The sequence below is a fragment of the Trachemys scripta genome, chromosome 16, assembly GCF_013100865.1.
Source record: "Trachemys scripta elegans isolate TJP31775 chromosome 16, CAS_Tse_1.0, whole genome shotgun sequence".
Lineage (NCBI taxonomy): Eukaryota > Metazoa > Chordata > Testudines > Emydidae > Trachemys > Trachemys scripta.
The window spans coordinates 20,305,080-20,316,577 of NC_048313.1; the positions used below are offsets into that span (position 1 = coordinate 20,305,080).

The 11,498-nt window shown below is 51.8% G+C and overlaps 1 protein-coding gene across 2 annotated transcripts; it reads right to left on the reverse strand.

The window, feature by feature from the left end:
* Nucleotides 1-610: 610 nt before the first annotated feature.
* ATP5MC2 (ATP synthase membrane subunit c locus 2) lies at nt 611-9,906 on the reverse strand. 2 transcript variants are annotated; one of them, XM_034793005.1, is made up of 6 exons: nt 9,789-9,840; nt 7,785-7,854; nt 7,474-7,539; nt 4,805-4,882; nt 3,399-3,589; nt 611-885 (listed from the first exon to the last, which is right to left on the reverse strand). In XM_034793005.1, exons 3-6 carry the CDS (start codon nt 7,510-7,512, stop codon nt 771-773), a joined length of 423 nt encoding a protein of 140 aa, XP_034648896.1. In that variant the 5' UTR covers nt 7,513-7,539; nt 7,785-7,854; nt 9,789-9,840; the 3' UTR covers nt 611-770. The 2 variants fall into 2 exon arrangements, with proteins under 2 accessions (XP_034648896.1, XP_034648895.1); XM_034793004.1 differs by lacking the exon at nt 7,785-7,854 and having other exon boundaries at nt 9,789-9,906.
* Between the last annotated feature and the right edge of the window lie 1,592 nt (nt 9,907-11,498).

Sequence of the window (11,498 nt, forward strand, 5' to 3'; positions counted from 1 at the left end):
CCGCCACTCTCACTGAGGACCCTTTCTTATCCACTGTGATGTCAGCGGCAGAGAAAACCCAACTTGGCTTTCAGAGCCCAAGTGTTGTGAGAGGCCAGAGTCTGGGAATGCCCTCCCTTCCCTAATGGGCACGGCCTAATAAGAACAATGAACAACTTTAATCTTGGTTTATGCGGATTGTTCTGGACTGCAGAGGTGGGAGGAGGTGCCTGGGACTGAAGGGATTGCTGTGCCATTATAGGAGAGTCAGCCTGAAGAAAGACTAGAGCTGGAATTTGGCCAGGACACGAGGATTAGCCACCCAGACTAGAGGGAAAGCAGCCTGGGAACTTGACCACAGATGGTCAGAACCTCAGATGTTACTTCCTGAAGCTCACCAGCACCCACCACCACTCTGAGAGGAGAACATGCCCCCTATTGAGTCACCCATCCCACGTCCTGCAGCACCTAAAAGCTCCCGCAGGCCCAAGGCCTCGCCCTCCTTATCTTACCAAGGTCTACCCAGAGCACAGCCCTAGGCAGCATGGCTGCAGGTACAAGTATCATCAGCTAGCCGGTGGGTACCCACACACTGGCTCCCTGTATGCCAAGAACACACCAAGAACCTGCATTCTGTAGATCAATACAGTATTTATTCACCTTCCCTCAGTCAGGGCCAGGCCAGGCCGATTTGGTTAGGAGGCGGGGATACCCCCACCTGCATTAGGACATTCACAGCCGCTCACGATAGACTAGACACAGGAGGAACACACGGCAGGGAGCTGGCTCCATCACATGGCGAAGAGGATGAGGAAAGCCACCATCAGGCAGAAGAGCCCCATGGCCTCGGAGAGTGCAAAGCCCAGGATGGCGTAGGAGAACAGCTGCTGTTTCAGGGAAGGGTTTCTATGAGGGGAGGAAGAAAGCACCAGTCAGTGAAGCACGTGGGAGCATCCCCCATGCTGCCGGGCTGGGCACAGCAGCCCAAGAGTCAGATACACCAATGTGCATTGCCAGCTCCTAATGGCCCATGAGGTTCTTTACTCTTTATCAACCCCCTCTGGCTGATCCCCAGGACAGTCTCTGAAGGGAGCCAGGCACAGCTCCTCTTGGCCAGAGGGAGAAACCACTACAATGCAGAGTCATGGAGAGGTGGGGAAAGTCCCAGATCTCCCATGCCATAGAACTGTCTGGGAGCATACAGGCTAGTGCAGTGCCAGCCTCTCCCACCAGGGGGCACTGTAGTGATTTCTGGCTGCAGAGGAGTTCCCAGATTCACTTCAGAGTGGTCTTTACATTCAAGAGTCCCAAATTCATGCATCTGACAGGCGTATGATGGTCTGAAAGAGGCCTGACTTGGTGCCTACACCTGTCCCCTGCTCTCTCAGTGCTGGGCAACAGCATTGGGATTAGCACGTAGAGCTGACAAAAATCCCAGTGTTATGGGTTTAGGGCAGTGGTTCCCAAACTTTAACAACCTGTGAACCCCTTTCACTAAAATGTCAAGTCTCGCGAACCCCCTCCTAAAAATGAATATTTCCAGGGATTTTCTCCTTTACCTGAGTATAAATTATAAAAGCAGTGATCTTGGAAATATAAAATTTGTTTTTATGACATGCTTATTACACACTATTTACTATTAATTATTATTTATCATTACAGTATTTTTATTACATTATAAAAACAACAACACTCTTCCAAGATCTCACTTTCGTAGCTTGTATCACTTTGAATAAGCCTGCTATAAGACAAGGCTCCTATGTTTCATCAAGGAGTATCAGATGTGAAACAGCATGAAGGTATTTAAGAAGCCAATTCAAAGAGTTCCTCCTACACAAGCATTCAGGTCTTGAGCAGTCCAGGCAAACAACTTGTTCTTCATAATAATTTTAAAACAATACTAGCTGCCTATTTAATTTTAAAAACAGCAAAAAATATCCACCTCCCTTTCCATTTCTAATAAGGAGTCTTGAAGTTGAAATCTCCTCAGTGTGATAGATATGCTTACTTTGATCTGCTTAGCTCTTGGAAGTCCAGGGGCTCTGGGCTGCTGGCCCCGTGCTGCCCAGGGTCCCTAGGGACAGCTCTGTCCGCCATTAGGGAATTTTTTCCCCCCCGAGAACCCCCTGTAACATTTTGTGAACCCCCAGGGGTTCACGAACCCCAGTTTGGGAAACACTGGTTTAGGGTAACAGGGTAAGAAACCAAAACCCACCCTGATCACTAGAGAGAGCCCTACAGCAGGAGGAAGTGGGGAAAATCCCACTTTGTTTCAGAGGCATCAACAGGCTCCTTGGGACAGCCCATGTTGCTAGGAGAGGATGTGAACTCAGCACCAGGCTGACAGCTCTGGAGATTCCACAGTAGAGGCACAGCAGGGGACAGTGCCAGGGCAAGCTTCCCCACTCTCCCCTACAGCATGCCCCACCCTGCCCAATGATGACCCCTCTAGTGGAAGTTTGGCCTCCACGGCCCACTCAAAAGCATCCGCTAGAACTGGCTGGGGGGGGAGGGGGGGGATGCTCACCCATAAAGGATGGAACTGAAACCCACCAGATTCATTTGACCCACAGATGGTGGCAGATTTCAGGCTGGATCTGAATCCGTGCCCTAGACAGGAAGGGCTTGATACCCAGTAAGAGTCCTCAGCTGTCCTGTTCCTACCCCAAATCTGTTTATACAAAGGAATGGTCAGAGCGATTTAGAAATGCTCCTCATGGACAGTTTATGGTCCCTTCCACTGACAGAGCCAAGAGCATTGGCCAGGACTGAGAGCAAAGCCCCAGAGGACTGTAACAGACTCGGCACAGTATCCGGGTTCAGAGGAATCCATCACTATTCTTTTTGAAGAGGGCTACCACATAAGGAGCTGCCACCTTAATAGGTGGAGGCTGCACAGGAAAGCTTAAAGAATCCAAGTCCCACATGGATGCACAGGAAGAGCAGGAGACCGAGTTCACTCTGAACAGCCTTTCTGATGGGTCTTGCTTTCACTTGCAGCCCCGCTCCGAGGCTCGTGCTGGGAAGTCCTAGCCAGATGTAGTCAATTATTTTTTGTCACGGTCCAAATTGCTTGGTCAAGGTATAACCAAGGTCCAGACTCCAGAGAAGAAAATAAAAAAAAATCAATAAGTAAATAAAAAGATTTTGGAGTGCGTTCAAAAGCATCTGGCGGTCCAGATTTGGCCCGTGGTCCACTTGATACCAGGGCTTTGGAGCAGAGCCCGGAGCTGGAGCACGGAGCAGCTCCAGAGCAGTGGAGCTGCAGGTTTTTGCCTGCAGCTGGAGCGGAGCCGGAGTACAGCTCCAAAGCCCTGCTTGATACCCCTATCCCAGGCCCTGCCTGCACCAGCTGTAACCAAGCCAGGGGACAGGGTTAAAGCAGGGGAAGAGCTAACCGATACAGGCTCATTCCTTACCTGGCATAGCCAATAATGAGGCTGCCGAATACGGTTCCAATGCCAGCACCAGAGCCAGCTACCCCAACGGTGGCAGCACCAGCACCGATGAACTTCGCCGCGGTGTCAATGTCCCGGGAGATGGCGCTGGTGTGGACCTCCCGGCGCACAGCTTGGAGGAGGGCATTCTGGGGTGCTGGGGTGGAGCCGAGCTAGGATGAGTTGAAGGGATGACAGTGAGATTCAGCTGGAGATAGAGCTCTACAAGTGTTTTTTGCCCACTCTCTACCAGGGCATGGCCATGGAAACATCTCCACTGAGTGGACTAAGGACCACAAGAATCCAAGTTTCCCACATGGCTTGGAGAACTGACTTCATGGGCCTCTAGAGGGGTGAGGTTGTGAGTTAGGCTAAAGAGAGGGGCACAATTAGTGCAGTGAGCCACAGAACTGGGAGCCACTTAAATTCAGCTCTCACAGACCCCTTGTAACCTCAGACAAATTGCTTCACTTTGGTGCCTCAGTTTCCCCATATGGAGGGGCAATTCTGATCTCCCTGGGGTTTTAGTAAGAGAAGGCCCTGTGGCTTGCTAGGCCTGGAAATGAATGCCTTAAAACTATTGTCAAGCTGGATTTCCAGCAGTATAAAGCACTGGCCTAGAAGCATTCCTGAGATATTGGGCTTACAGCAGTCTAGTGCTCCTGCTGCACCCCCCAACCCCCCTCATTTCTATAGTGCCTTTCACTCGAAGGATCCCAAAGTGCTTTATACATTTTAATTCTAATACATGATCCTTCTGTGAAGTTCTTCACCCACCACTGAACTGCAGCCATGGCTGGGGTGGAATTTGGCAGCTGTTTCGCCGTGTAGAATACTTCTGGTCAGGAAGTGACTTCTCAGTTGAGCCCACATGAGGAATTTGTGGATACAGACTAATTACAAGTTGAGAGCTGGCTGGGACTCCAGGGCTAACCTCCTTGCATGTGCCAGAGGATTTTTAAATGACCACAAGTGGTCCCAATCTCACTAGTCTGAAATACAGCTTGTAGCAGCACAGCGCCCTCTAGTCCCATGCTGGGGGATCGGTTCAGAGTTGACTCGTAAGGAAGAGCACCTCCTACTGAATCACCAATCCCTTTCCACAGGGAGAGCTTGCAGCACTGTTAACATGCTTTCTTCTGTTGCCCAGATTTTCCTTTTGCTTTATGATTCTCTCCTTAGAGATTAAGCCCAGAAGCCTGAGAGAATAAGCCAGCCCAGTTGAGCCTCCTCACCCAGCAGGGATCCCCACCCCCCAGCTTTGCTCTAGTCAAAGACTGCTATGGAGTGGAATATTTGCTCTGCATGCCCCCTGCTGGGCCCAATGGTTAAGTCAATTCAAGCTCTGAGGATCCTCTCCACTTTATGGTCCAAGCTCAGCATTTTACCTCATCTGTCCTGGCCTCAGGCCTGCTCAGCAGGGAGGCAGAGACTGGTCTGCACAGCAGCCTCGAGCTGTTCCTCACCTGCAGACAGACAAAATAATCATTCAGACGGAGCCGCTCTGCCCAGAGAGGCAGTGCAATGCAATCCCTACCAGATACCCAGTGCCAGCTTCCTGCAATAATCTGTCAGATCAGTTATGCTGAGACTGGAAAGGAACTGGAGCAGTATTTCCCCCACCTTGCAGCTCTGCAGGGGACCGCAGCATTTACACAGCGCCCAAAGTGTGCCAGGCTCTCCCCCACTTGTTAGCTGGGGCTGGCCCAATGCAGAGTGACTGAATTATTTTCAGGGACACCAGAGCAGCTGTTGCTTCAAAAGTCAAGATGGGATGTCTTCTTCAGTATATCTGCATGAAAGTCCCTCTGGTGGCCGGGTGAACGGCCTGATCCTGGAAGGGGCTGAGTACCTTCAGAAGTCAGGCCATGAATGCCCTGCAGCAGTTCTCTGGGTCAAATCCAGCTCTGGCATAAGTGGAAACAACTGCCATAGACTCCATGGCTGAATGTGGCACTCCATGTCTCTGCCGTGGGGGCAGAGGAAAGGTAGCACTTTCCCCGAGGGCAGCAGGAATCCACACACTTGGTAGCAACAATGGCATCGTGTTGCCACTTCCTGTTTTAATACGTTCCAAACCAAACTTATTCTCAAGCAGGGCTTAATTTGTAATGAAAGAGTTGCCAGAGCTCACGCAATTTTTTTACTTTCATAACTAATGTGGCAAGCCCAGAGGTGCTGGGGCTATGAACTGCCATGCCCAGAGTTGCCGGGGCTCAGCCCTGGCACAAACAAAGCACTGTCCTCAAGCCTCTCTGTGTTCCCACAGCACAGTCCATGCAAAGGCAACACAAAGGATGAAGGTTACCAAATGCTGCCTCCTCATGGACCAGTATGGCCCAGGACAGTCCATCAAGGAAGGTAATCCTGATCACTCTTGCCCATGGAGCTGGCGGAAGAACTAGTTACTGGCTAGTAACCATTACCTGGAAACCAGCCACAGTCAATGTGAATTTATGCCCTACTGGAACCCCAACACAAAACTAACCCAGAAGGGAGGAGAGGGGAACTGAACCGGGAGACACAGGGACAGTAACTTACCCTGGGGCAGACATGCACCATCCAAGAGCCAACCCTCTCTCACTGAGACCTCGTCTAAAGTACAGGGAAAAGTTGATCTAAGCTACGCAATTTGAATTACGTGAATAGCGTAACTCAAGTCAACGTAGCTTAGATCTACTTACCGCGGGGTCCACACTATGCAACGTCCTCCCATTGACTCCCCTTACTCTTCTCGATCCAGTGGAGTACAGGAGTTGACAGGAGAACGATCTGCAGTCGATTTAGCAGGGCTTCACTAGACCCGCTAAATCGACCACCGATGCATTGATCGCCACAGGTGAATCCCCTGTTAAGTGCAGACAAGCCCCGAGACTCCACATACTTAGATGGTAAATGGAGAGTGCCTCCCGTTTACCACGGGATCACCTTATTGCTGGCACTTGCCACTCCAGGCTAGGCTAGCACAGAGTTAGCAGGAAGCACCTCCAGTTAATCAGTGTTTCCCTCCCCACCTATGAACTGATGAAACAGGAGGCAGGGGCGGCTGTATTTGTTGTAGCCATCTGGACTGAACTCAGCAGATCAGAGCAGGGATTCACTTAGTGTCAGGCGACTGAAGTCAGGGTGAAACATGTAGCTAAGCAGGGTCCATCTACAGTAGGGCACTGTGGTAGGGGAGTAGGTCCCCACAATATAGCTCTGCGGGTCAGTGTAGACAACAGTGTCCGAGATGTGCCACAGCCTTGGGTGGAGCAGAGCTCGAGGCATGGTTAGGGATCCCTTGACACTACAGGATCTCTGAAGCATCTTGTAGGAATAACCAAGTCCTGACATGCGGGCCCTGAGGGCAGGCAGACTGGCACCAGGGCAGGGTTACTGAAAGCCAGCAGCCAGTTACAAGTCTAGTGGCTTGCAGCAGGCAGCTTAGCTCAGAAGGAAGTTTTATTACACCTCCAGAGACAGGAAACGCCACCCAGCTAATTAGTAGCAAATAGGAAAAGGTTACAATGATCTGGCCTGTTGAGGGCAAGTTACCTCTAAACTAGGGTGCCGAGGGATTCATTGGTAACTGGCTAAGAGGCCCATCCATTTTGGATAAGATGTAGACAGCAGCTACCCTCATCTTTGATACTGAAGTGTGGTCTGTGGTGACTACAATTCCCAGCATGCACAGCATCAGTAATACCCACAGTCCTCACCTCCATATTGAAAATGAGGCTGGCCATGCAGCATATGGGCCATGCTTTAGCTACCCTTACTTTAAGGGGATACAGCCTGACGTGAAATCCACTTTTTTCCCCAACGCACTCCCCTAAAGGCAGAATGTCCTAGGAGAACAAGACTGTGAGTCAGGGCTCCTGAGTTCTATTCCTAGCTTTGCTGCTCACTTCATGGGAGACTGCAGGCACCTGCCTCTCACTTCCCTGTCTAGACAATGGAGATAGCACTTAGCTAATCTTCACAGCCCCCTGCCACATAGGTAATATGTTGAAAAAGTATTGCAGAAATGCCTAGTATTAGAATGGATTAAAAAATGGGATTTTCCGCTACTCACTAGGGCAGGAGCCGAGACGAATTTTGCACAGGCATACATGTTCAGGGACAGCAGGGGGTCACAAAACTGGAAGAGAAACCAAACCACCACCACATTAGGAATCCACATTGCCCCACAATTTCGATTATTCACTGCAATAGAAACATGCTGCAAAGCAGGGGTGTGGGACTCCCAATGAATGTGCCAAAAGTTCAAAACAGTATTACCAAGGTGATAATATTGATCATGACAGATAACTGGGATCATCACAAAGAGGTGACAACAGCTGGGAGAAGGGGGTATGATAATTTACTGCACAATATCAGACGCACCAGAAAAGTTCAATGCTAATCCCATGGGTACCCACAAGGGGTTGAACAGTACAGGCCACTGATGAAGACCCTGGAATGGAAGCAGAGCACAAAATCCTCAAGTATTTAGACTGTAAGATCCTTTGGACAGGGATCAGCTGTTCTCTGTTTGTATAGTGCCTAGCACAATGGTGTCCTGGTCCATGACTGAGGCTGTTAAGAGCTACCACAAAACAAATAAGATAGGCAGCTCAGCTACCAGAGACCAATACCCACAGCTTGACTGAGCTTTAAAACACAGGCACCATACTGGAATGGAGAGTCAGATACGATGGGAAAAACCCATCAGGGTCCTGTGTGATCTGGTAGGTGACTGGGACTCAGGACATGTGGGTTCTACTTCCCACTGCTGCTCACTCAATCATAGGGAAATCACTCTGTCTCAGTTTTCCCATATGGGGATCTAATTTACCTACTCTGTGTAGAGTGCAAAACTCAAGTCATTTGCTTTTGTAAAGCGCTTTGGAGTTTCTTAGGAGACAACAAAGCATCTTCATGTCCCATCCCCTGATCCAGAACCATCCTCGGGTTCTGGGACTCCTTCCAAGCCCACAGTAGCAGAGCCCCCTTTATCCAGGGCTTGTGTGGCTGAGCCAAACCATTCTCCAGGAGCACTTGCATTAAGTTTCCCTCAGGCTTCTAATGCTCAGGGTCAAATAAGTTAGAGATGGGAATGGCCCATTAACTCCTGCACAAATGGTCAGTGACTCTCAGATCCCCAAGGTCATTTTCAATGTGCATTAATACTCTGCATGTCCCAAGCACTTTTCATCCAAGGATCCTCAAGCTTGTGATCGGCATTAGGGAGAAGCAGAGTGGTCTAGTGGGTAGTGCACTAGACTGGGCGCCCAGAGACCAGAATTCTACTCCCAGACTGGCTACTGATTGGATAAGCAACTTTGGGCAAGTCACTGCCCCTCTCATCCTGTGTGTTTAGACTGTAAGCTTTTCAGAGCAGGGGCTGTGTCTTCAGCACCCAGGACAACTGGGCCCTGGTCTTGGCTGGGACCTCTACTGTAATAAAAATGGCCTTGTGGGCCCCCTGCAATATAGGTCAGTATTACCTCCAGTCTACAGACAGAGACCAGACCCCTCTGGCAGATAGGAGGCTGAATAATTAAAAACAAACAGGCAGAGGTTTGTCACTGACTTCTCAGCCATGGCTTCCCCTCTTGGGCACATGCAGCTCCCTGTTGCCCTAGCACAGTACTCCCTCCACTAGGAGCTCTGTGCTGGGGAAGGGGAGTTATTGCCGACTGAGATTTAGTCATCATTGGGGGGGGCCCCTTGTTTTCAGGCACCTCTTGGCTAAAGAGACTGCAGGCTCCAGCCGGGTCTGTAAGGAGGCCGAGGTGCTGACAGCAGCCAAGACACCCAACAGATAAACGTAAGGCCACCCATTAGGCAACAAGCCACCAGGAGGCAGGGGAGAACAGGAGCCCTGGGGGTGAAGAGGGCTGAAGGATCCCAGACCTAGCCCAACATACAGCCACCTAGTACCCCTCCTCCTCGCCAGCCAGGCAGCCACCTCCCTCCCCCACAGCCCAACCCCCCCTCGCCCCAGTGAAACAGGGATCCCAGCTCCCCAGCCCCTTCCCCCACACCCCTCCCCTGCCACTTTCAACCCCAGCCCCTCCCCCACACCCCTCCAGTCCCTTCCCCCACCCCTCCCCTCGCCCCCTCCCCTGCCACTTTCAACCCCAGCCCCTCCCCACACCCTCCAGTCCCTTCCCCCACACCCCTACCCTCGCCCCCTCCCCTGCCACTTTCAACCCCAGCCCCTCCCCACACCCCCCAGTCCCTTCCCCCACACCCCTACCTTCGCCCCCCTCCCCTGCCACTTTCACCCTCCCTGCCACTTTCAACTCCAGCCGTCACCCCCAGCCCCCCCTCGCTCCCAGCACCAGAGGCCTCCCCCGCGTCAGGCCGCCCCGCTTAGGTCGAGGACGCCGGGGGCCTCCTTACCCGGTGCTCGAGGAGGAAGGGCAAAGAGAGAAGGGTCTCTGCGCATGCGCGGGACCACAACGCGGCCCAGAGAGCGACGTCCGCGGCAGGCCGGAACTCCGCGGCGAACGAGGGGTATTAGAGGGAGCGGGTAGCGCCCAGAGCGTCCGCCCGGCAGGAAGGTCCCAGGAACAGCTAGTGCTGTGTGCCACAGCGCCACCTGCTGACCGGGAGGCGGTACGATAGGAGGGCGACGCGCCAGCTGCAGGCCATGGAGCGGTACTACAGAGGGGTGAGCGCAGCGTCACCTGTTGGCCGAGGCTCAGTAGCACGGGGTGCAGCGCCCCCTACTGACCTGGGGGGATACTGCAGGTGAGTGCAGTACCCCCTACAGACCCAAGGTAGTACTGCAGGTCGATGCAGAGCCTCCTACTGGTCCAGAGGCAATACTGCAGGTGGTTGCAGCACCACTTACTCACCTGGGTTGATACTGCAGGAGGGCAGAGGGCATGGTGCCAATTGCTGGGCCAGGGCAGTACTGCCAAGGCTGATGCTGCAGCACTACCCTGTGGCCCAAGGGTGGTACTGTGTGGGGAAGTACATCTGCTGGATCAGGCACCATCTGCATAATGCCATTTGCCCAACAACAGCAGAGCTAACGCTTGGGAAGCAGTGCCCAGGTAGGGGGTATTTTCCTCTGGGGATTCCATACAATACCGGCCTCATGACGAAACCTGGTGCATCCAAAGGGAAAAGAAAAACCAGAGTAAAAAAAGTAAAATCACCCTCCAGAATTTGAGTCCAAGATAAAGTGCTCCCAGCAGGGCAGGGTTATGCGTGTCCATGCAGAAAGGGCTGAGCACATCAGGGCAACAGAGATACCCCTCCTTGTGCCCCCGCCTTCCAGGCCTGCTGCTTGGGTTGAGGTGGCATCTTTATAGAGACAAGGTGGGTGAAGTAATATAAGCTTTCGAGCTACACACCCTACATAAATGGAGTCTTTATGGCAGAAACCTCCATTATCTGTAACCGACCATCCCTGCATGTGCTCCAGTTCTCCCCCTAGTGCTCTGAACTGCATACTGCAAACTCCATTCACTGACGTCAAAACCTGGGGTGTATGTGTTAAAGTTAGGCCCCTAAATTCCTATTTAGGCCCCTAAATGAGAGTGGCCACAGCTTTCACTGATTCCTGTAAATCAAGCCACTCATTTGCAAGTACTAGTGAAAATTCAGGGGCCAGAGTCAATGTCACTGCAGATAGAGGCTGGTCTTGCATCTGAGAGGCTTGGTAAGGACCCTGGCCCAGTTTGCATTCCTGAGTCTTATGGTGGCTAGATCCCTCTTGAAATCCAACCTTCTTTCTCCTGTTATGATTAGCAAGAACAGTGGCTATCTGCTGTTCTAGGCTATAACTGCTAGTGGCAGTGTGGTCTGGGTGGCTAGGGCACTGTGGTGGGAGTTGGGACCTCTGGGTTCTGTTCCTGACTCTGTCCCTGAGTTGCTGGCTGAGTCACTGCCCCATCCTGTGCCTCAGTTTCCTCTTCCACCCTTTGTCTGCCCCGTAAGGTCTTTGGTAGAGGGATTGTGTCTGTGCAGCACCTAGCCCAATGGGGCTCAGTCTCAGCTGGGACCTCCAAATTCTACCACAATACAGATAATAATTGCTGCTAATAAAAGTTCCCCAGCACCTTGTGTTTGTCCCTAGTATTTAAATACTGCACAGAGGCA